The 24,403-nt window shown below is 42.4% G+C and overlaps 1 protein-coding gene across 2 annotated transcripts in view; it reads right to left on the bottom strand.

Moving 5' to 3' along the window:
- The window catches only part of BMP2K (BMP2 inducible kinase), an 88,806-nt gene that overhangs the window by 21,594 nt on the left and 42,809 nt on the right, over positions 1 to 24,403 (bottom strand). The window contains exons 8-14 of one of the 2 annotated variants that reach the window (XM_084855432.1): positions 22,404 to 22,507; positions 20,137 to 20,216; positions 16,663 to 16,820; positions 14,669 to 14,856; positions 13,094 to 13,189; positions 11,407 to 11,588; positions 5,872 to 6,029 (exon numbers count right to left, since the gene is read on the bottom strand). In XM_084855432.1, the coding sequence (XP_084711558.1) occupies positions 5,872 to 6,029; positions 11,407 to 11,588; positions 13,094 to 13,189; positions 14,669 to 14,856; positions 16,663 to 16,820; positions 20,137 to 20,216; positions 22,404 to 22,507 (966 nt within the window). The remainder of the gene's footprint in view (positions 1 to 5,871; positions 6,030 to 11,406; positions 11,589 to 13,093; positions 13,190 to 14,668; positions 14,857 to 16,662; positions 16,821 to 20,136; positions 20,217 to 22,403; positions 22,508 to 24,403) is intronic. The other variant, XM_084855433.1, reaches the window with a different exon arrangement.

The raw sequence follows: 24,403 nt of genomic DNA, 5'->3' as shown, positions 1-24,403 counted from the left end.
TATGGAGGGCACTGAATGGAAAAACTGCCTTCCAGTTGAGCAAGTCTGGACCCAAGCTATTGGGCTGGGATCCAATGTCCCTTCCACAAACCAAAGAGCTCCTTCTGCTCACAAAAAGGCCTGGAATCCATCAGAAGCTTCTCTTGGCAAGGGGGGGATTTTAGTTGATTCCCCCCATCCCTCTGCAGTCCCTTGTTCCATTTCCCACACTGGTCCAGAGGGTCCCCCAACCTCTGGAGCCATTTTTCAAGGGGCACAGGGGAAGGAGGAATCCACAGAAATGGCCTTCTTCCAATAGGAGTATCTTGTGAATTTCAGTCATGGGAACTCTGGATCCAACCCATTGGCCTTTAAATTCAGATTCCAACCTCTCACACAAAAACAAATTTTTAAATAGTAACAATACCAACATTTAAGAAGCAACTTTAGAAGTACAGTTTTCCTTTTTGTACGTGGCCCAATTGCTCAGAGCCAATTACTTTGTATACAAATTTGTACAGCCTATTTGCCACCTGAAATAAAAATGTTGAATATTCACAGAATCAACAGCAAGTAGTGATAAATGAAGACAGCAAAATGTAAATATTTTAATTAGCATATACATTGTAATGGACAATACAAGTTAGGTTGTAAATTCCAATTTTTTTTTAGACACAGCGAATAAAAAATGGTTCTTATGCAACTCTTTACATAAGTTAACAGCTAAGCCATGTTTTGGAAAAGCAAAACCATGCTTAAGTTTCCCTAGTTTAATCTTCCTTCTTCTACAAGGAGAAAAAAAACTTAACATATTCAATAAACTGGTGTTCAATACAGGAAAGTTACTCTTGAACATACAAATTAAAACACTTCTTGAAGGGTATAATAATTGCAGTTGTTATCCTAGGAGAGTACACAGTGCAACATACAAGCAGTAATATTCAAAACTTTCAGCTTGTTTATTACGCTGCATTAATTTAATACATGGCTAAATATACAAAAGTAATTTTGTCTTTATAATCAACCAAGGCTTTTATAAAAGGTTCATGTTTTATAGACCCAAACACTGCAAAAACCATAGGAGAAAATATTGATATTTTATCATAGGATTTCTGTTTGAACTGCAATCATCAAAAAGGGGCAGGGACAACATAGATTAAATGCAGAAAGTTCTCATGAGTAATTAAGATTTTTTTAAATAGTATACATTTTGAGGCTAGAACTATGGATGACTTCTTCAGACTCTTAAATTATTCTCAGTCCAAGATGTAAGAAAACGTATCTCTTCTAGTAGTCATTCAGTCAATGCATTTATTGAACAGCAAAAAAGCATGCACCCATTTTTCTTCTATCTCTTAGACAATTAAACCTAAGGGACAAGATAGAAGTGGGCAAGAATGTTATTGACATTGATCATGACTATCTCCATTATCAGAACTAGCCCCACTTCTATATGTTTCTTAGTTTATTTTGAGTGTATTAATGAATATGTACAGTGCAGCAAGAATGCTGTAGTTGTACTAGCTCCTTTTTAAATGCCATTCAATTTATAGATCCAGAACCTAATACAATTACTAGTAGCACAGCACACAAAAGTTATATGATAGCTGAAATACACTATTTAGGAAGAATCATCTGTTAATAGAGATAGCCAGGACTCATACTATAATTCCAGATGTAACAGTGGTTCTAGAAAAATAAAATATTTCTAAAGTCCTATCTAACACACCCTCTAATCTGTGCACATTTTTCCCACAGTGAGTAAATGTTTTATCACTAATATTGGACTTTTCAACATGCTGTTCATGTAGCAGCACCAAGGAACATACCAAGATACAGAGGTTTCTCATTCTAAAAAAAAAGAAAATTCTCAGCATGCAATGGAAAATACTTGGGCACATCTAACGCATTTTGCCTCAAAAGAGGAGAAGCAAACTCTGGATCAGTGTCACTGTGTATTAAAAACACAAAGCCTGAAGGAATTTCATTAGAAAGCATTAACATTACACAGTAAACACACACATTCAAAAGAAGCTGTAAAACCAATACAAAAGTATTGTCATGTGTAAGAATCCTGCCTTTCCATCCCACACTTACTCGGGTTTTTAATAAGTGGCCAAAAGATCAGAGACCACTCTTTGGTCTCCTTGTTCTTTTACGGAACAGTAGATTCTCTTCTGATCTAATGCAAAGAGCTGTAAGCTCTTGATATGGTCCTGAAATTAAGCTCCCAATAGTACCAAAGTTATGCTCTGGAACCTTTATTAAGTCACTCAAGGCATAAACAGCTATTCGAGTTCAGCTAAATCAACTAAATGTGTTCGAGTTCAGCTAAATCAACTACATCTGGACATTCTTGTAAAAATGAGGTCTGTCAAATCTCCTGTAATAATGTTCTCTTCATCACACTTTAATTTAGTTACATTTGTTCAGAATATACAGCAATACCAGATGTCAAACTTCATCTGGATTCTAATATACAGTCAGGGACAGAAATATTGGAACAAAGATAACTGTTTTGGCAGTTGGCCTCTGTACACCACCACATTGAAGTTGAAAGGAAACACACCCAGAGAGGAGTGAAGACAGGACTTTCAGCTATAATGCAAGGGGTTTGACAAAAGTGGGGCACTAACCATTCAGGAAGGACAGCCAGTGGCATACACACACACCCATCGTTGGGGGCTCATAAGTAATGGAACAATCCAACATCATTTCAACTTAAGGATCGCCTTTAATACCTGGATGAAAATCCTTTGCAGAAAATGACTGCCTGAAGTCTGGGACCCGTGGACATGACCCAATGCTGAGTTTGCCAGGCCATTACTGCAGCTGCCTTCAACTGCTGCTTGTTTGTGGGTCTTTCTGCCTTCAGTCTTGTCTTCAGGAAGTGAAAAGCATGCTCTACTGGGTTGAGGTCAGGTGACTGACTTGGCCGTTGAAGAACATCCCACTTCTTTGCTTTCAGAAATTCTGGGGTAGCTTTTGCTGTATGTTTTGGGTCATTATCCATCTGCAATATGAAGCAGCGACCTATCAGTTTGGCAGCATTAGGCTGAATCTGAGCAGAAAGTATAGCCCTATACACTTCAGAATTCATCCTGCTGCTTTTATCAGCAGTCAGGTCATCAAGAAACACCAGTGACCCGGTTCCATTGGCAGCCATACATACCCATGCCATAACACTGCCTCCACCATGTTTGACAGATGATGTGGCATGCTTTTGGATCATGAGCTGTTCCTTTCCTTCTCCATACTTTTCTCTTCTCATCATTCTGGTACAAGTTCATCTTGGTTTCATCAGTCCAAAGAATCTTATTCCAGAACTGGGCAGGCTTCTTTAGGTGTTTGCTGGCAAAGGCTAATCTGGCCTGTCTGTTCTTGAGCATTACCAGTGGTTTGCACCTTGTTGTGAAGCCTCTGTATTTACATTCATAAAGCCTTCTCTTGACTGTAGATGTTGACAATGACATGCCTACCTCTGCAAGAGCATTCTTGACCTGGCTAGATGTTGTGAAAGGGTTCCTCTTCACCATGAGCAGAATTCTGTGATCATCCACTTTAGTTGTCTTCCATGGTCTGCCAGACCTTTTGCTGTTGCTGAGCTTGCCAGTTAATTCCTTCTTTTTCAGGATGTTCCAAACTGTTGTGTTGGCCACTCCCACTGTTTTTGCAATCTCTCTGATGGGTTTATTTTGTTTCCTCAGCCTTATGATGGCCTCCTTCACTCGCATGGACACCTCTTTGGACCTCATGTTGGGAGTTCCAGTGAACAGCTACCAAATGCAAATGGAACTCAGAACCACCTCCAGGCCTTTTATCTGCTTGATTGGTCATGGGGTACCCTGGAAACAGGCCACACCTGGCCATGCAGCTGCTTGTCAGACATTCATTCCATTACTTATGAGCCACCAACGATGGGGGGGGTATGCCACTGGCTGTACTTCCTAAATAGTTAGTGCCCCACTTTTGTCAAACCCCTTGAATTACAGCTGAAAGTACTGACTTCGCTCCCATCTGGGTGTGTTTCCTTTCAATTTCAATGTGGTGGTGTACGGAGGCCAACTGCCAAAACAGTTATCCTTGTTCCAATATTTCTGGCCCCGACTGTAGCATGTTAAAATGAGGCAGTTGACAGTAAGAGTGGACAACTCTTCGAAGTAATTTAAACATTTAAAGAGTTAGCTGTATTCAGCTCATTGGCAGTATTTCAATGCAAATGTGAAAGATCCCCAATCATATTCTTAACACGCCTACCAAGCTGAGTAGTTTTAAATTCAGAACTATAGCTCACAGAACTGCTGCTTTGATGAATGCATGCTTCATTTCCTAGAAAAATGTCTTCTTGGGTGGGTGCGTGCTTGCTTGCACTTTCCTTTATGTGGAAAACATTAAGCGGCAGGAACACTGGTTACTTTGGCCAGTAAGTCAATTTATTTCTACAACAAAGAACCAGTTTAAATTTCCTTTCTTCACATGCAAAGGTCAGGGGGAGTGTATGACCTCAAGTCTTGTGCTCATAATAAACCATGGATTGTTATTATGATTGAACTGGCCACTGAGTCTTTCAAATTAGTGTTACTTTCAAACTAATACACCAGAAATGCAGCTTGAGTTTTATCAATTACAACTGTAATTTACTTGAGGTAAGGTTTGCTTTTTGCCAAATTCAGGATCTATATGCTGCCCTGCGTCTTACTGCCTATGCTGCCGCCTCAAAACTGTTTCCATGCCTCACTAGGGCGGGAAGCGTCTGTCCGCTAGTACCACCCTGCTCCCGTAGGCTATGACAGATGAGAGGCTGGAAATGGACTGGCAGCTGGGGGGGGGGGGGCATCCACTTCAGTAGACTTGATCCCTAAAACGTTTGGAGGTGTGAAGGCAGGAAATGAACTCGACTGAGTCTGCTAAGTGATTGGGGGGGGGGTCACACCCCGTGGGTGCACTATAGCTCCTTAGCCTCCTTAGATTCCCCCTGGGCTAGATCGCCCAATCAGGAGGCTCAGACTTGTGCATGGGGAATCACCAGATAAACCCAGGTTGAATTCTTCAGATCAAGAGCCCGACATCATGCATACAAGTGGGGCATTCGTTCTATTCGAAAACATTCTCCTCAGAAACGTGTTTGTTTGGATGGAGATCTCAGGATCTTGTCTAGAAACATCTGCCTCAGAACTAGGCAGGAACAAAACTGGAAATAAGTTGTGCCTCCACTGAGGAGTGCGGTCCAAGTCTAATCTATATATTTCTGCCTATCAGTTGCTCCTCCAGCGAGTGGGAGGAGCAACCTATTCAAGGATATCCTCCTCCACTGCAGAAAAAAAGAGCAAGAGATTTCAAGTAAACACGCTGGCTTTTTGACTTGAAGAGAGTTTATTCAACTATTATTGTGTCAGAACAAAAAGCAGCCTTTAACATTAAGCCACTCAAAAGACATTACAAAACATTAACATAATGTACTAGGTCATTTTCCCTCTTTCAGGCATTTTCAAAAGGTATTCCAGACCCACAGACTCTCCTGTTCTGGTGTGCAAGGGAACAAAACTGCAAAGTGAAGCAATGCAAGCAGCTGACTGGTGTTCTGCATTGTTAGACATTCTGTTATTATTCTTCTTTTTGCATGTGACACTCAAGAAAAGTAAGTATTCAAAAGATGACCTTGACATTTTCCGTGGTATTACAAGTGCTAAACAATTAGTTTCTATTGCACACATTTTTATAACAGAAGGACAAGACACACAGCGGGCCTAGTTCTGCCCTCAAATGCTCAGAAAGAGTTCTCTCTACAACAGACTGTGTGGCCCTTGAACAGAACAGTCTTTGGCACTGCCAGTTGTACCTAAAGAGCTCTTATTTACTGTGAAGTGAAATAAGCCTTCAAGCGTCCCTTACTTGATCTCAGAAGGTCAAACTCCCTGTCCAATAGCTCCTCCTCTGTTAGCTTGGAGAAATTGTCTTCTCCAAACGGGTTCCAGCCAGACATATCAGGGGGGTTACTGATGTTCTGTTTTGGATAGCTGGAAACAGACTCTGTGTCCGAGGAAGATGACCTATAAAGGTTGATTGCAAAAATGAGTTACAGTGATATTAATATAATTTAAAGTACATTAAACAATACATAACATGCACATGACAATTAATGTAATTATTTTTGCAACTGGGAGAAAAAATTAGGATTTTAAAAATATATATTTTATTTACAATATTTGTATACCGCTCCATATCTAAAACAGATTTCAAAGCAGTGAACATAAAAGATAAAATAGTAAAAGGATAAAAAGATTAAAACATCATATTAAAATTATGCTTTTTAAAAACAGAATGCCAATAAAACTGTGGCTGGTCAGTTAAGGAGCGCTTCCTGGAACACTGGTATTTTCAGGAGGCGCCAGAAGCAACACAGTGTTGGTGTCTGCCTGACCTCCAGGAGCAGGGAGTTCCAAAGAAACGGGTCATCACACTGAAGGCTCTTCTCCTGGTGGACTCCAATCGGGCCATAGGTCTATGTGGAACCATCAGGAGCATGCCATCTCATGACCTCAGTGACCAGACAGGTTGGTAAGGGAGATAGCACTCTCTCGGGTATCCTGGTCCCAAGCTGTTTAGGACTTTGTACACTAGTACTAGAACCTTAAACCTGGCCTGGTAGTGAATAGGCAGCCAGTACAGTTCCCTCAGCAAAGGATTTGCATGCTGAAAAGGGGCAGTTCCTGACAACAGCCAAGCTACTGCATTCTGCACTAGCTCCAGCTTCCGGAGTAGCCTTAAGAACAGCCCCATATAAAGCACATTGCAGTAATCCAAACTGGAGGTTACTAGCACCTATACCACTGTGGCCAAGCTATCCCTGTCCAAGAGAGGCAGTAGTTGGTGAACCAGCTGAAGCTGGTAAAAGGCACTGCGAGCTGCCCTGGCCACTTCCGTCTCCAGTGACAGTGATGGATCTACAAGTACCCCCAAACTACGGACCCGATCTTTCAAGGGGAGTGCAACCCCATCAAGAACAGGGAATGAGCCTATCTCCCAGACTCTGAAACCACTCACCTACAGGGCTTCCATCTTGCCAGAATTCAGTTTATTGGCCCTCATCCAGCCCATTACTGAGTTCAGGCACTGATCCAAGACTTGCACAGCCTCTCCTGATTCAGATGTCACAGAGAGAAAAAGCTGTGTGTCATCACCATACTGATGGAACCTGGCTTCAAATCCCCTAATGACCAAACCCAGTGGCTTCATATAGATGTTAAATAACATCGGGGACAAGACAGTACCACGTGGAACCCCACAGCTCAATTGCCAAGCAGCCAAGGAATGGTCTCCCAATGTTATGCTCCGAAATCAGCCCCACGGGTAGGACCAGAATCACTGTAACACAGTGCCTCTGATATCTGTCCCACGGAGTTGATCCAGAGGGATACCATGGTCGATGGTATCAAAAGACAATGAGAGGTCGAGCAGAATTAACAGGATTGCATTCCCCCGTCCCTCTCTTGGTAAAGGTCACCAGGTCAACAAAGACTGATTCAGTCACATAACCAGGACAAAACCCAGATTGGAATAGGTCCAGATAGTCAGTATCCTCCAAGAGTGCCTGCAGTTGTTCCACCACTACCCTCTCCAGAACCTTTCCTAAGAAAGGGACATTTGCAACTGGGCAGTAGTTGTCTAATACCATTGGGTCCAGTGTGGGCTTCTTCAGGAGTCGTAGCACTACTGCCTCCTTAAGGACAGCAGGAGCCACCCCTTCCCAAAGAGAAGCATTCACCACACCCTGGACCCATCCAGTCATACCCCCTCAGCTAGCTTTTGTTAGGCAGGAGGGGCAAGGATCAAGAGAACAAGTGGTTGGTCGCATTTCTGCAAGTACCTTGTCCACATCATCAGGCCACAACAACTGAAACTGATCCCACAAAAATTGGGCAGATGGTGGTGTCAGACACGTTGACTGGAACTGGGCTAACAGCATCAAGTTCACTATGGAGACAAGCAATTTTATCCTCAAAGTGAGGTGCAAAAAGGTCACAGAACGTCCTTGAGGGGACCAGGGCCCCATCCACTGGGGAGTTTTAACAGCCCCCAGAGCACCAGAAAACACTCTGTTGTTGTTGTTCAGTCGTGTCTGACTCTTCGTGACCCCATGGACCATAGCACGCCAGGCCTTCCTGTCCTCCGCTCTCTCCCGGAGCGTGCTCAAGTTCATATTCATTGCATCCGTGATGCTATCTAGCCATCTCATCCTCTGCCGTCCCCTTCTCCTTTTGCCTTCAGTCTTTCCCAGCATCAGGGTCTTTTCCAGAGAGTTTTCTCTTCGCATTAGGTGGCCAGAATATTTCAGCTTCAGCTTCAGTATCTGTCCTTCCAATGAGCACTCAGGGTTGATTTCCTTGAGGATTGACTGATTTGACCTCCTTGCTGTCCAGGGGACTCGTAAGAGTCTTCTCCAGCACCACAGTTCGAAAGCATCAATTCTTCAGCGCTCAGCCTTCCTTATAGTCCAGCTCTCACAGCCATACATTACTACTGGGAAAACCATAGCTTTGATTAGACGGACCTTTGTCGGCAAGGTGATGTCTCTGCTTCTTACTATGCTGTCTAGGTTTGCCATAGCTTTCCTCCCAAGGAGCAAGCGTCTTTTAATTTCATGGCTACAGTCACCGTCTGCAGTGATCTTGGAGCCCAAGAAAGTAAAATCTGTCACTGCTTCCATTTCTTCCCCCTTCTATATGCCAGGAAGTGATGGGGCCAAATGCCATGATCTTAGTTTTTTTAATGTTGACTTTCAAAGCAGCTTTTGCACTCTCCTCTTTCACCCTCAACAAGAGGCTCTTGAGATCCTCTTCGCTTTCTGCCATTAGGATGGTATCGTCTACATATCGGAGGTTGTTGATAATTCTCCCGGCAATCTTAATTCCGAACTGTGATCATCCAACCCGGCGTTCCTCATGATGTACTCTGCATATAAGTTAAATAAGCAGGGTGACAATATGCAGCCTTGTCGTACTCCTTTCCCAATTTTGAACCACTCGGTTGTTCCATGTCTGGTTCTTACTGTTGCTTCTTGACCCTCGTACACGTTTCTCAGGAGACAGGTAAGGTGATCTGGTACTCCCATCACTTTAAGAATTTGCCACAGATTGTTGAGATCCACACAATCAAAGACTTTAGCATAGTCAATAAAGCAGAAATAGACATTTTTCTGGAATTCTCTTGCTTTCTCCATGATCCAGCGAACATTGGCGATTTGATCTCTAGTTCCTCTGCCTCTTCGAAACCCAGCTTGTACTTCCGGTAGTTCTCAGTTCGCATACTGCTGAAGCCTAGCTTGTAGGATTTTGAGCATCACCTTGCTGGCATGTGAAATGAGCGCAATTGTGCGGTAGTTTGAACACTCTTTGGCGTTGCCCTTCTTTGGAATTGGAATGTAAACTGACCTTTTCCAGTCTTGCAGCCATTGTTGAGTGTTCCAAACTTGTTGGCATATTGAATGCAGCACTTTAACAGCATCACCTTTTAGGATTTTAAATAGCTCAGCTGGAATACTGTCATCTCCCCTAGCTTTGTTGTTAGTAATACTTCCTAAGGCCCACTTGACTTCACTCTCGAGGATGTCCGGCTCAAGTTCAGCGGCCGCACTATCATGGCTATCAGGGACATTCAGATCTTTCCTGTATAGTTCTTCTGTGTATTCTTGCCACCTCTTCTTAATCTCATCTGCTTCTGTTAGGTCCCTGCCTTCTTTGTCCTTGATCATGCCCGTCTTTGCACAAAACATTCCCTTGAGATCTCCAATTTTCTTGAAGAGATCTCTAGTCTTTCCCATTCTGTTGTTTTCCTCGATTTCTTTGCATTGTTCATTTAAGAAGGCCTTCTTGTCTCTCCTTGCTATTCTCTGGAACTCTGCATTCAGTTGGATATATCTTCCCCTTTCTCCCTTGCTTTTCACTTCCCTTCTTTCCTCAGCTACTTGTAAAGCCTCATCAGACAGCCACTTGGCTTTCTTGCATTTCTTTTTCTTTGGGATGGATTGAGTTGCTGCCTCTTGAACAATGTTACGGACCTCCGTCCATAGTTCCTCAGGCACTCTGTCTATCAGGTCTAATCCCTGAAATCTATTCCTCACCTCCACTGTATATTCATAAGGGATATGATTTAGGTCATACCTGAATGGTTTAGTGGTTTTCCCTTCGTTCAATTTAAGATGAAATTTTGCAGCGAGACTGCCTCTACCAGCTTGGTCAGGGAGGCTGCTGGGTAGCAGTGTGGGCAGTAAACCAGCAGCATCCCCAATCTATCTCTATGGCCCGACACCAGGTGCAACCCCTCAAGGCATACTCCAAGGTGGAGTCATAGAGATACTGGTCCTATGAACCATAGTGACTCCCCGCCCCAAACTGTGTTGGTGCTGCACCAAGTAACCAGGTGGGCAGAGCTGAGTCAAGTCAACCACACCCAGCTCACCCACCCAGGTCTCAGTAATACACACCAGATCAGCCTTTTCATCCATGATTAGGTAGTGGATGAGTGTGGTCTTATTGCGGACTGACCTGGTATTAAGTAACAGCACCACAAGACAGGAGGGCACAGTGGATGAGCTACTGGGTACATGAGAGCTTGGGGTAGGGGGGGAGAAGGGGAACAGAGTATAAACATATGTGACCCATTCTACTCTGATGTCCCGACCCCCTCCTCCTACCAAATCTCCTTCTGCCCCAAATCAATGGGATAGAGGCACCATCTCCATGGATCCCTGTATCTTCCAGGCACATTCTTCCCACAACAGAGCTTCCCACACACTCACTCACAACGCAAACATGCCCACAGCCATTCAAAACTCACATACTCCATTCATCCAATCAATCATCCACAGCCAACCTAACACAGTCACAGATAATAGTTAGTGGAAATAACCAGCCACTGGTTACATAAAGGACATCAGGCTTGCCAACCCACCAGCAAAATAAAAACTATTTCCAAGTCATTCAGAGCTATGTCTGCAGGTTCCTGTGTACTCCACTCCATCTCTCACCTGGAGTGTTACAGTTACTTCTCGCCCCTGTCTCTCACTCGGAGGGAAACCAACTTCTCGCCACCACAGACTCTCACCCTGGGCAGAAGAAGCAGTTCTAACACAAAAAACCCCTAACCCAGGGTGGGCAATTGCTGAAAGTAGCTACTATTATCAAGAGACCCCTGCTGTTAACCAGGGAACCTCCCTCACACTCTACAAATATTAAATTAAATAAGCAGACAAAGAGGTAACAAGCAACCAAAAAAAAGACACAGCAAAGGTGAGGGACATAGTATTTTAGTCAACAGTGATTAAGCAGGATGTCTGATAAAAATTAGACATTCTAAGAATCAATTTGGGAAGCACAATCATAAACTATGCCTATGCAGTTATTACTAACATCAATTGAAGATGCTTGCCTATTTGTAGTATAAGAGGTGTCCAGAGCTGCACCAACATGAGATGGAAAGGATTTAGAATGAGAGATTAAGGCTGGTGAGAACTCCTGAGGAGAGGCAGGAAATTCAGGAGAATGTTTCGGTGGTGGCAACTGCTTTGCAAGAACCTGTTGCTGTAGAAGAGCTTGTTGGTACTGCTGCATCTCAAAGAAAAACGGAGGAGAAAGTCAACCTTGCAAAATTATACATGATGTAGCCCTTCAGTTATCCATTCAATTTCACCTCGTAGAGAACCTCTTAACTACCATATCAGAACTCAGCCAAAGCAGCAACACAAAAGTCTGCATACCACTACCAATACTTAGAAATAATATGTCACTCATAAAAATAAGTTTGTTGGGAGACGGAAACCAATTAAGGGTGGTATAGTTAAATAATGCTGGCCATCCATTTAATTACATATTATGCTAAACATGAAATGACATAAAGAATTTTACACTTGTTTTCACCAAGGAGAAAAGCTACACATGGAAAATATTTCAACTGATTCAACATGAGACACTGGGGCAGTTCAGATGTAACACGGCTTTTGGCACCAATTTTGGTAATTACCCCACGATTTGCAGGGACACACACCATGCACAAGCTGCTTCTTGTTTTCAGCAACAGCATTCAAGCATTTCAGAATGAGGCATTCAAGCGTTGTTACAATGATGTATAAACCTGGGAATTTGGGGCTGTTCATGCATTAAAGAACTCCAAGTTAACCCATGGCTCATTCTTGGGTTAACTTGGGGTTGTTTAATCCATGAACCACCTCCAGTTCCTGTGTTTGGATGTCACTGTAACCACCCTCAAATGTGGCATTCGAGGGTTGTTAGGAACTGGCTCGTGTACAGCGCCACAGCCCCACAATTGGTGGGTTAACCTCCAAATTGCTGATGAAAGCCACCATTATGTCCAAACACGGTCACTGAGTAAGATAGCGAAAATGCTTTGACTAATGAAGAAACTAATTTTAAAAAAATGTGCAAGAATACTGAACATATCTACCAAAATTCAACACAAATGAGTTCTTCACTCTCAGATATCTTTAGCCTATAGAAGACAGAGCAAGTAAGTACCTTTTTGAAGGATTACAAAAAGTAGTTCCTTTATTAAGTTATAATCTTAAGCAAACAACAGAACTGAAATAAAAATCTGAATATTTCTTTTGCTCAAGATCTTTAAAGCCTTTATTAATTTTTCAGGAAGTGAACCATTCCTTCCATAGTTAAGCACTATATAAGGCATGCCATTTTGTTGGTAGGTACTTATTGTTTCATAAACGGAGGCAAAGAAAGCAGTACAGGAACAGTATGCCTCCTCACGTTGCATTTTAAAATGGCCAATTCCCTCAAGTTGAGGCTCCAGTAACAGCCATCAGGTTTACTCATTCTGGTCCCATTTTATTTACACAGTACTAACGTCCCCTCTCCGCTCATTTCTTTGCTGTAGTAAGCACCAATGGTTCTTAAAAGTATAGTAACTAACTAAAAAGCAGTAACTGAAACCAAGCTAATAATATATAACAACCCAGTCAGATTATTTAAGATAGTGATTTTTTTTAATGGCTAATGATTACTTTGCTTTATCTTTATCAGTACCAGTCCTATTTATCAGTAAAACAGATTTAGGCAGAATAATTATGTATTTAAAGATAACCTACCATGGCAGGGTAAGGAGATGGGGGAGGTAGCTGCTGGTACACCGAGCGCATCAAAAGCTGCTGCTGAATCATGTGCTGCTGCATTGCTTGTTGATACTATAATTTAAAAAGGGATAGATTCTTATAAATCAAGAATGCCACCTAATCAAGTAAAATTACACACACACACACACACTTGTCCTCGCAACGTGAGCAGCACTTTAAGGAGAAGCCACACTTAATATTCTAATGCTGAAGTCTCCAATGCAGCACCTCCAGGTACAACAGCAGCCTTGGGGACCTCCAACTGCACCTGCAAAGCTCCCCACTCCCTGCCCCCTTCAAAATGTATTTTTAATTGAAAAACATTGGAGTGCCATGTTCTCCTTCCTGTTCCTGGACTTGATGCTGGTCAGCAATTCAGCAGGCAGGTAGAGAAGGAAAGAGTTGCTTCCTGGCCCTGCCCAATCCTCTTCTGCCCATGCTGCCCTTTCCTCTTTGCTCGTTCTCGCTCTCTCCACTCCCAGCTTCTAGCCTCACTCTCTCTCTCCTCTGTCCCACTGCTTTATCTCGCTATTTTTCTCCCTTCCCTGTTCCCAGCCTTCTTTCTCTCCCCTTCCTAGCACCTAGCCCTGCTATTTTTCTCCTTCATCCTTTATCTCACTGTTTCTCCTCCCTCCTGGTTCCTAGCCCTGCTCTCCCCTCTACCTCATTATTTCCCCTCCTTCCTAGCCTTTAACATTTTTGCTCCCTCCACTTTTATCTCATTGTTTCTCCCCCCCCAATTCCTAGCCTATAGCTTTGCTTTTTCTCTCCCCACACCCATTTTACCTCACTATTTTTCTCCCCTTCCAGCCCCTAGCCTTGCTCTTTTCCCCTCCTTTCCCAGCCCCTTCTTTCACTCTTCACACACCTACACACACAGCACCTCTCCCAGGAGGCAGGCGTGCTAGGTGGGGAACAGAGTAGCTGAGTCTGGGGTCAAGGTAGGGAAAACTCTGGAAGTTTCCTTTGGAATTGGGGGCATTGTCTTTCCTTTCGGGCTGGGGAAATGTTGTGTATGTATAAAATGAACACAGCAATCCTATGTAGACTTACTTAGAAGTAAGCCCCACTGAGTTCTATTTAAGCATGCAATCTTAGGATGCAATAGATGTAGGCAGGAATACTGGTGCAATACAGCAATTTCTCAAATTTCCAAATATGTCCTTGAGCCCAAGAAGGCTGAGACCCCTTTTCTAATGTAATCATTTCATCTTAAGAGGATAAGGCAATCCAGTTGTCTTCCAAAATAAGAGGCCTCAAGCTTTCCCCACAGAGTGCTCTACATAACCCAGATATGCCACAAGTAGGGAGTAAATGTACTACAGAAAGGTGCTTGCAGAGCAAATAGCTCCAAAAAACTTAACATGAGTTAAAACTACAAAGGAAGTCAAAACAGCCCCAGGCACTAACCTCATGTGGGTGAAAGTCTTCCCAATGGCAGTGTGAAAAATGCATCCACTAAGTCTTAGGAGGGAATATTTATAGGCTGAATAGATAATAGAAGAGGCAAATTTCAAACAAGTTTACACTATAGCCAAGACACATTGGTACCTGCTGCATGTATGCATCCTGAAGCAATTGTTGCTGTTGCTGCTGGTGTTGCTGGTGATGTAACTGCTGCAACTGTTGTAGTCTCCAGTCACCTTGCTGTAGTTGTTGCAGTACTCTATTTTGCTGTGGGGTCTGGTTAGTTCCCTGGGACAACACATTATCTTGACTGTTTCCAGGCTTTGAGGCTCCTAGGATATTTTCAAAGAACATTATCTGGTTAATGCATTTCTAAAATACAAACACAGAAGGCTTCCTAGTAAATCACATGTTAACGGGGACTGACCAACGTAATCATATTACGCTAGTACTTTTCCATCTGTACTGACTGCCACTTCATTTCCAGGCCTGATTCAAAGTGCTGGTGTTAATGTTCAAAGCCCTAAATAGGGCCAGGTTATCTGAAGGATCATCTCCTCCCACATATACCTGCCCAGACCCTAAGGTTATCTTCAGAGGTCCTTCTCTGGGAGCTCCAACCAAAGGAAGTGAGGAGGGTGGCTACTAAGAAGAGGGCCTTTTCTGCTGTAGCACCCTGGTTGTGGAATGAGCTCCCTAGAGAGGCTCACCTGGCACCTACATTGTGGTCTTTTCGGTGCCAGGTAAAGACCTTATTTTCCCAGGCATTTTCATCTTTCAGTTTCTGTTGTTTTAAAATATATTACTGTATTTTAAATCTTCACACTGCTGCTATACTTTATTTGGGTTTTTATTTTTCATTTTGGTTTTATACTGTAGTTTTAAACATTTACATTAGGTTTATCATGTTGTATTTTATGGTTTTAATTGTTATGAACCACCCAGAGAGCTTCAACTATTGGGAGGTAGAGAAATGTGATAAATAAATTAAAATAAAATAAAATAAAACCACAGAAATAGCAAATGTTTACTTTGTGTTGCATTTCTCTACAGAACATTTTGCAAGCTTTTTTCTTCAGTTAAGCCATGAAGCACTCTCCAACTGTAGATCTATTTCTTGGGGTGGGGGCTACATCCCAACCGTAGCTCTGGAGTAAAGCCTCAGAAAGTCAAGACGAGGCGCCAATGTTCCTGGCATTGTAACTGTTAAAACTACAACACCATAAGCTGATACAATTTACTCTATAATAAGTTTCTATAACATTATGCTTCAGTTAATACTGGCTATTAAATAATTATTGTAAGGAAATGCATATTGTTCTCACATACTACAGAAAATCACACAATTATCTGCAATTTAACGTATCTCCTTAAAAAATATGTATCCATCTCCATGTCATTTTGTGAGTGAACAGATTGCCTGAAGAAGAAGAGATTGTCAGGAGATTGTGTATTTTCCAAGTACTGTGTCATCACACCTCTGTGGGGTCATCTCTCCTCATACTGTGTTGAAATCCAGGCAACTGAGTATAGGAAGAATACTATAAAATACCAGCATGGCCCACCCATCAGCCAGAGAAGGAGCAGCGACAAAAAGCTCACTTCCCCTCCCTGCCACAAAGAACACTCAGCTCCACCTGATAGTTGACCTTGGACTGCAAAAATTAGGGGAAAGAACGCTCTGGCCTCATCCACTGGCCTAAAGAACAAGAGCCTCATTCAGGTAAGAACACCAGCAAGGAAAGATCAGCCTGGCTCAACTGCATTTAAATGCTCTTATAGCTCACCACCTTGTTCTGGCCTTGAAAACCTGATCGCCCACCTCTTCCTTTTCCCTCCACTTCACTCTCCTTCCCCGGTGTGTCTTGTCATTTTAGTTTGTACGCATGATGACAGGGCCTGTCTCTTTTATTTTTTATTAATGTGAGCCATTTGGGGAGACAATAATTGTCTGAAAAGTAGGATGAAGCTGCAATAAATAAAAAAATTTACTTTGATTCATGTGCATCTACAATTGCCAAGATCCTCACAAACAGGTGGTATTAAATTTTAAAATAAAGTTATTAAGTACTTGATTTTCACTAAGTATTGAAAGAGGAAAGCTTTTTTCAACTTACTCCATTAGTTTGAGAAATTACCTTTTTGCCCACTGTTAAAATCACCAGGGACTGGCACCTTCACTGGTGTAACTGAGCTCTGGATCGTTAGCACACTAGAACTGGCAGTGCTTGTATTAGCCTTTGGTCTTTGTCTTGGAGCTATTGAGGTTTCTGTTGGTCCAATGGCATCTGTTATTCTAGAATGAAAGAGATCTAAGAAATTTCCATACTTCAAAACACGGTATAGTAAAGAACAGCCTTGTTTTTAACTACTCACCTAGTTGTCATAGGGGTCTAGGGGTCTTACCAGGCAAGCGAGTAGGCTGCCAGAAGAGGGAATGTGTGCTTGGCCCCTCCTCCTCTAGCCGACTGCATTTCTATAACAGTCATGGAGAGGAAGCCCCCTTCACCACACCCATTAAAGAATCCAAGCATGTTGTTGGCTGAGGCATGAAGTACTTCATCCCTCCTCCAGCAGTACACTGCACTTCCATACTGGATTCACAAGAGCCAAAGCTCCTTCCTGCATGCCCAGCATAGAAACTGAGGGAGCTGGCAGGAGAAGGTGTGTTCCTTTCCTCTATCACTACCCTGCTGTGTTTCTATGCTAGATTTACAGATGAGCCTCCTGGCTGTCTAGCACAGCAACATGGCAGACTGCTGGAAAAGGAACAAAATGAGCCATGCTTTGCTACCAGCCCAGCTGGTTTCTCTTCTGGATATAAAGTCCTGACATGCACATCCAGCACAGAAATCAAGTGGATGGCACTGAAGGCATGGATTGCTTCATCCTTTCAAGGCAGTCCCCTGTGCTTCTATGCTCGACACATGGGAGCAGATGCTTTTTCCTGCATAATCAGTATAAAAACCAAGTGGGCTGAAGGATGACGTCGGAAGTGCTCATTGCTAGTCTGCAAAATGTTTTTCTCACCTGTTTTTGGTTTTTTTGCTCATAAGACAGACTGGCAAAGAAGGAACACAGTGCTCAATCCATCCTCCACCAGCCTCCTATATGATAGAAAGCAGGTGAGTAAAATATTTTGCAAGCTAGTAACCTTCTACGGCTAGCTTACAAGGTTAAATTAAGAAACACAACTTCTAAGAAAGTTATTTATAAATAAGTTACACTTTATATTTCTTCAAAGTTGAATATTCAATTTTATTTCAGATATTCTCTCAATATGCATAACTACCACAAGAGGGGGCTTATCCAATATTATTTCCAGAAGCAACAGAATGATTTTACATCTTTACTGTGTCATTCAACACATCTTTGTGAGTACACAAATGCACACTCACATGGAAAATGTTGCTATTCACAAAACTAAGCCACTGTAGGAGGAATAAATGAAGAGAAAACTGTTTTTCTTAACAATTCAGGAGCAAACACTTGATGTATAAGGCTACTGGATTATTCGTTCAAACCTACATCAGGGGAAAAATTACCCAGCAGTTTCTGTTCCGGATGCACACACTAATTCTTATGAGAAGTAAGTTTCCAAAAGGATAGCTGGGGATCCTTTTACTTGGTTCAATCATAAAATTTGGCTATTTTGTCCCTACTTTCCTCTAACTGGAAGCTTTGTCCCTCTTTGCCAGAGGTGTTATATGCTTTATCTACACTTATTCATTTTTGCAGCTTTTTTCATTAAAGCTAATGATTAAGTGGCATTATCAAATCTTTAAAGTGAACACAAAGCAAATAAGGAATTACCATATGAAGTCAGAAGAAGACATTAGTGGCAAAACAAAATAATATCTGAACTAGCCATTTAAGAGCTAAGATGTTAACAACATTCTTATCTTGAAACAAAAAGTACTGCTAACTTTAGTATTGGCAATTCACCTTTAAAATGTTGGTTATACTACCACAACTGTTAGCCACAGAATGTAGTCCATCACCTACACAAAAAGGCACAGCACAGCCACAACTGTTAGCCACAGAATGTAGTCCATCACCTACACAAAAAGGCACAGCCAGCCTTAATAGCTGCCAAAACTGACCAATCTTCATGATCCAGACCACTGGATGCCACAGGAAGCTACAAACAGCTTTAGAACAAACCTAAATGTTTAATACTTAACAAGTAACAAGTGGAACCTGCAACAAAATGTTATAGCGTCCCCGCTGTGCTGGTGTTGCACCTTCCATTTCATTCATGTTTCCTCCTCTGTGCTCTGTTGCTTGATCTGCCAGTTTCCTCTCCTCCATGTCCCCCATCATTGCTCACCTTTTCACCTTGTCTTGCACTCTTGTTTTGGCTTTCTCCCTCCTCCTCCTCCAACCTCTTGCTTCCCTCGCTCTGAACACGTCGCCTGGGTTCACACGATCACTGCAGCCCACCGTGGCTTATTTAATGATGCGCGTCAGCAGCCATTTCAAATACTCAACCCCCAGCAGAGGTGTTGCCATGGTTTGCAGTGTCATCTGAACACAGGCAGCATGGGTTGTTGGAGGAGGAAACAACCCTCAGATAACTCTGCAACAGACCATGGATTGAGGGCTGTTTCGACTTCCAACAACCCCTTCTGCCTGGTTTGGATGACAGGACAAACCATGGCAACCCTGCGGTGGTGGTTGAATATTCAAAATGGCTGCTAGCACATGCCACAATCCACCATGGCTTACATAAGCCATGGTGGGCTGCAGTGATTGTGTAAACTGGCCCATAGTCTAGAGCTAACACATAAATGTCTAGATGTGGCATTGAGGGAATATCAGTCTTTATACAGTGGTCCCAACACATCTAGCCTACTTTTGGTCTACAGATCAATTACTCTGGGATGAAATTATAAACCTACTTGGGTGAGGATCACTTGTATTTGTATAATGTTCTGACATAATATAAAGTAAACAAGATAAAGAAGTATGCTGTGCCTTATGTTTTATTCTGTTCCTTTTGCTTTATGTACTCCGGGGACTGGACTTCTGGTGGGTAAATCTTGCCCCAATAGGAAGAACATAAGAATCCATGCTGGATCAGACTAAAGCCCTATCTAGTCCTGCTTTTTCTTTACACAGTGGCCAGCCAGCTGTCAGTGGGAAGCCCACATGAGTTCAATAGCACCTTCCCATACATGTTCCCCACCAACTGGTACTCAAAGGTGTACTGCTTCCAGTACTGGAGGTAATATATAGCCATTATGACCAGTGGCAGCCACTGACAGCCTTATCTTCCATGGATTTATCTAATCCTCTTACACCATCCAAGTTGGTGGCCATCACTACATCTTGCAGTGGTGAATTGCATAGTTTAAGCACGCGCTATGTGAAGTACTTCTTTTGATCCGTCTTGAATCTCCCACCATTCAGCTTCATCGGATGACCCCAGGTTCCAATATTATGAGAGAGGGATCAACATCATTGGTGTTCACTAAGTAGAAAACTTCTGACGTTCTTTCGAACTGTATTGCCACACGAAAAAGCTATATTAAGAATACATTTTTGCATATTAAATGAAATATTATTATGCAAACCATGTATAATATTGTTAAACAAAAGATTACACTCACCTAGCTTTTATTTGGCTTTTCTTAGCAGCAGCCTCACTAGCTGTCAAAGGCTCAGGAAGAGTTGAAAGGAGAGGAGAATTCTTTGGAACATAAATTACCATATGTTATTAAATAATTTTGAAAGTAAAATAAGACACCAATAGTAAAGATTAATATGCATATATACACTAATAGCCAACTCAGTTCTGAGTGCCTGTCATTTGTAGCCAAAAGGGAACCATCCATGCACAAGAAGAAGTTATCAGCAGGCCTGAGGGAGCCCCAAGGTTTTCAGAAGTATGAACTTTAGAAAATGAACCTTACGGGGGGGGGGGGGGGCAAAACAGCCACGTAAAAGCTGAACATGCTCAGTGGCCATGGAATGCAGTCTGAATGCAGTGTGTTGGAATGGGGAACAACTGGAAAAATGGAAGAATGAAACTGAGTATCCTGGAAGAGGGCATGGCTAGCTGGCACCCTGAACAGGAACACTCCACACAGCAACACTGTTGCAGCCCGCACTTGTTTTCATAAATCCCAAATGTCTGAGTGACAGCAAATGATGTGTGTTTCACAGCAATCATAGACTTATCTGATGGAGAACATGGACAGTATAATCCTCTCCAACAGAGCACAAAGCATACTTAAAGCAGAGGTCTCTTCCCAGAACAAGGTATACAGCCAAGCATAGTGTTCTGAGACGCACAGACACAAACTATCCCCATGTTTTCATGGCTAGTTTTAGACATTTGTGGAGATACCTTTAACATAAATATTTCAAAACAACTGAAAGTCCTACTGCAGGCTAGCTATAACTAGCCTGTATTAAAACCTTCATTTGTCTTGATCGGAGTCCATTTATTTTATTTTTGTTTAAAACTTTTATATCTCACCTTTCCTTGAAAAAGCTCAAAGTGGCAAAAGTAAAACCAAAAAACCAATTTAGAAACATCAATTCTAAAAATTCTAAAGCACTAAAACAGCAATAGAAAAAAACCCAGCAATACACCAACAGTAGCAGTAAATGTTTTAAGTTTTAAACTTTAAAACACCAGAATAAGAACAATCCACAAACTTTCCTTAAAATGAAAGTTTTCATTAACTTCCTACCAAATGCCATTAAAGAGGTGACAAGATATGCCTCCCTTGGGAGAGAATTCCAAAATCTAGGCATGCCACATAAGGCAGATTCTGCAGATTATTGATGTTATCTTCTTTTTGACCCAACATGTAGAACTGAAGTCTCTGAAAAGCCACCCATCCTAACTCAGAGAAGATACTTTAGAACGCTGACCAGTGAAAGAATGAATGTACTACAAACCTATGCTAGAGGTTCCCCCTCTTCCCTGTTAAAATGGGGAAAGAGCAGCATTACATCATTGAGAAGCAGTTAATTTCAGGGGGAGGGGGGAGAAGAAAGCTACATTACTTAACCCTCCCCCACAGTTAATCTAGGAGAGGAAGTTTTATAACTAATAGAATTCATTAACTATGAAAGAGACTACATTGTAATACCTACATGGTCAAAAACAAAACACTTGTACTGTTATGCCAGGGAAGGCATCAAACTTCATTGTACTTAGGGTAGATCCATCAAAATCATTGGGGCTTAATTCAATGGATCTACTCTAAATATAATGAAGTCTGGATCAAATCCTTAGGCCACAATCTAGAAAATTTCATCAGGCAAGCCCAAGGGCTCACCTATTGCCAGTGAAGCTTGCAGCAGACCTCATACAGCTTTTGGAACTTCCCCAAGTTTTATCAGTGGCCTTCCTAGAGGCAAGGACCAGGAAGGCTGGGGGGGGGGGGGGGTGTCAAGTCAGTAATCCTGCTGAGCATGCAGAATTATTCATGCAGTTCTCTAGATTGTTGCTATAGCAACTCTTCTGTTCTACCATGTTCTTGAACTTTACATAGCTTTTTGGTGGGAACCAAGTCAGTTGAATAGCTATTAACTTGGTCATTCAACACCTCTTGGGAAAACGCACAGCAAGTGAAATAATAATTTTCACCAGACCATAATAATTTTACACTGTATTTGATATGATCAACAAAAATATTCATATGATATCTTCTTATTTAGTATTTTCAAAGCAGATATGGAGGTGTTTTAGCAATATTATCAGTGCAAAGGCTATCTGAAGTTTCTGAACCAATTTAAAGCCACTTGTGCATTTAGAGGCGGGGGAGAACGAGTTCTCATTTTTAAATTCCCTGCCATTCTTTTTAGCTACCCTGAAAAAAATGTATTGTATCAAGGCAGATTCAAATACAGATCTACTTACATTAATATTTGTTATTGGACAGTCCTTTTTGGCAAGTTTAAAGGCAAAATAAGATACTTGAAAGATATCAGGTCTCCGTTCTTGATCTGGTTCAAGCATGTACCCTGTAGATTACAGCAAATTAAGTTTCTAACAACAAAGAAGTTAGAAGTCTAGATTTATAGTAAGACAACCAATTTCAATAATAATGTTTCACAAATTGATTTGGCACTGATAAATTTTGAGTCCTGACAGACAGCAAACAGCAGCAAGATTCAGTTGCAGTAGCTGAAATAACTGGAGTCTACGGAATGACTTTTTTGCACCATCACCCCCTCAGATCTCCCACTGCTGCTGCACCAAGGAACAAGCCAGGACTTGCATGAATACAGCCAGCCTAGATAAGCCCCACCCCATGGAGTAATTGTATCTCCTGCCAGGTGAAAGGTGGCAGCATACTCCTGCGGGAGGATTACTTACTGGAGGCCCACTGCAGCATACTCCTGGGGGAGAAATACATTGGAGGTGTCGCTTCGGAGGTGGCACAAAGGTGAGGGCCACCCTATTTTCCTCTGATGTGGGACTGCTGAACAGTTATTTAATGGCCCCTAAAAAAATTAGTGGCCCTTCGTCTTTTACCAGTATGACACTAGAGCCTTTTAAAAGTTTTTATCTGCATGTGTACTAGCTGAGCTGTTTATTGGCTTAACTGTGGTGTGTTGGCTTGCTAGGTGGGGGCCTCTCCTGCCACACTGGCTGTTTGTTATACACCTGAGGGATTCATTAGCTAACCTGGGGAGGGATGGGGGGGCCTATTAGTGTAGTCATTGGCAGGAGGAGATATGGTGTTGGGGAATGAACAGGCCAGTTAAGGAGATGAGTGATTAAACATCTTACACCGATTTCCTCTTCCAGTTTTCCCCCAGCCAAAAGATTCCTGGTTGCCTTACCAACTTGCCTTCTGGTCTTTTGGTGCTGATGCTGAATGTCAGGTCAGTCCAGAATAAGATCTCTCATATCCACGATTTGTGGATGAGGGGACCAACCTGGTATGCATAAACAACGTAGGTCGGAGAATGGGGAGGAGTTAGTCTCTTCCAGTTGTGTCCACCTGGGTATTTGCAGTAGTACCACCATAGATTTAAAGGGTGGGGGTGTCACTATAGTCTATAGAGATTATATCTTCCTCTCCAGGCTTCCTGTCCAACTAAGTGCAAATCTTGAATATTTGTATCTTGTGCTGCACACTCAGGACAGATTCTAGATCCATTTCAATCCAGTTTCAGACTTTGATTTGGAATGGAAACTTCCTTGGTCACCCCTGTGTGATGACCTATACTGGGTGAGGGACAAGGAGAGTGGAACCCTGCTGGTTCTCGTGGATCTCTCAGTGGCTTTCAATACCATCAGCCATGGTATCTTTCTGCATAGGCTGTCCGAGCTGGGATGTGGGGACACTGTATTGTAGAGGTTCTGCCCATAGTTGGAGGGTAAGCTCCAGAAGGTGGTTCTGGGAGATTACTGCTCTACACCATGGCAGTTGTGCTACGGGGTTCCTCAGAGTTTCATTTCACCCCCATGCTTTTTAACATCTACATAAAACCACTGGGAGAGGTTATGCAGCAATACGGACTAAGATGTCACCAATATGCTGATTGACACCCAGCTGTACCTCTCTTTTTCATCTAAAACAGGTGAGGCAGTGGATGTCCTGAAACAGTGCCTGGGCAGGGTAATGGACTGCATGAGGGCCAATAAACTGGGACTCAATCCAGACAAGAGGGAGATACTTGCGAGTGGTTTGTCTATCCAGTTCTGTTCTGGAGGGGGTCGCACTCCCCTAAAGGATCAGGTTTATAGTTTGGGGGTGCTCTTAGATCTTTCATTGTCACTCAAGTCTCCAGTGGCCACAGTGGCTCCATGCATCTTTTATCAGCTTAGGCTTACATACCAACTATGACCCTACCTGGACAGAGATAGCCTCGTGACAGTTGCTCACTCTGGTAACCTCCCATTTGCAT

The sequence above is a fragment of the Heloderma suspectum genome, chromosome 5, assembly GCF_057233095.1.
Source record: "Heloderma suspectum isolate Gila_16-S chromosome 5, 16-S_ref, whole genome shotgun sequence".
In the NCBI taxonomy this organism is placed as follows: Eukaryota; Metazoa; Chordata; class Lepidosauria; order Squamata; family Helodermatidae; genus Heloderma; species Heloderma suspectum.
This window is presented reverse-complemented; position numbering and strand designations above follow the sequence as displayed.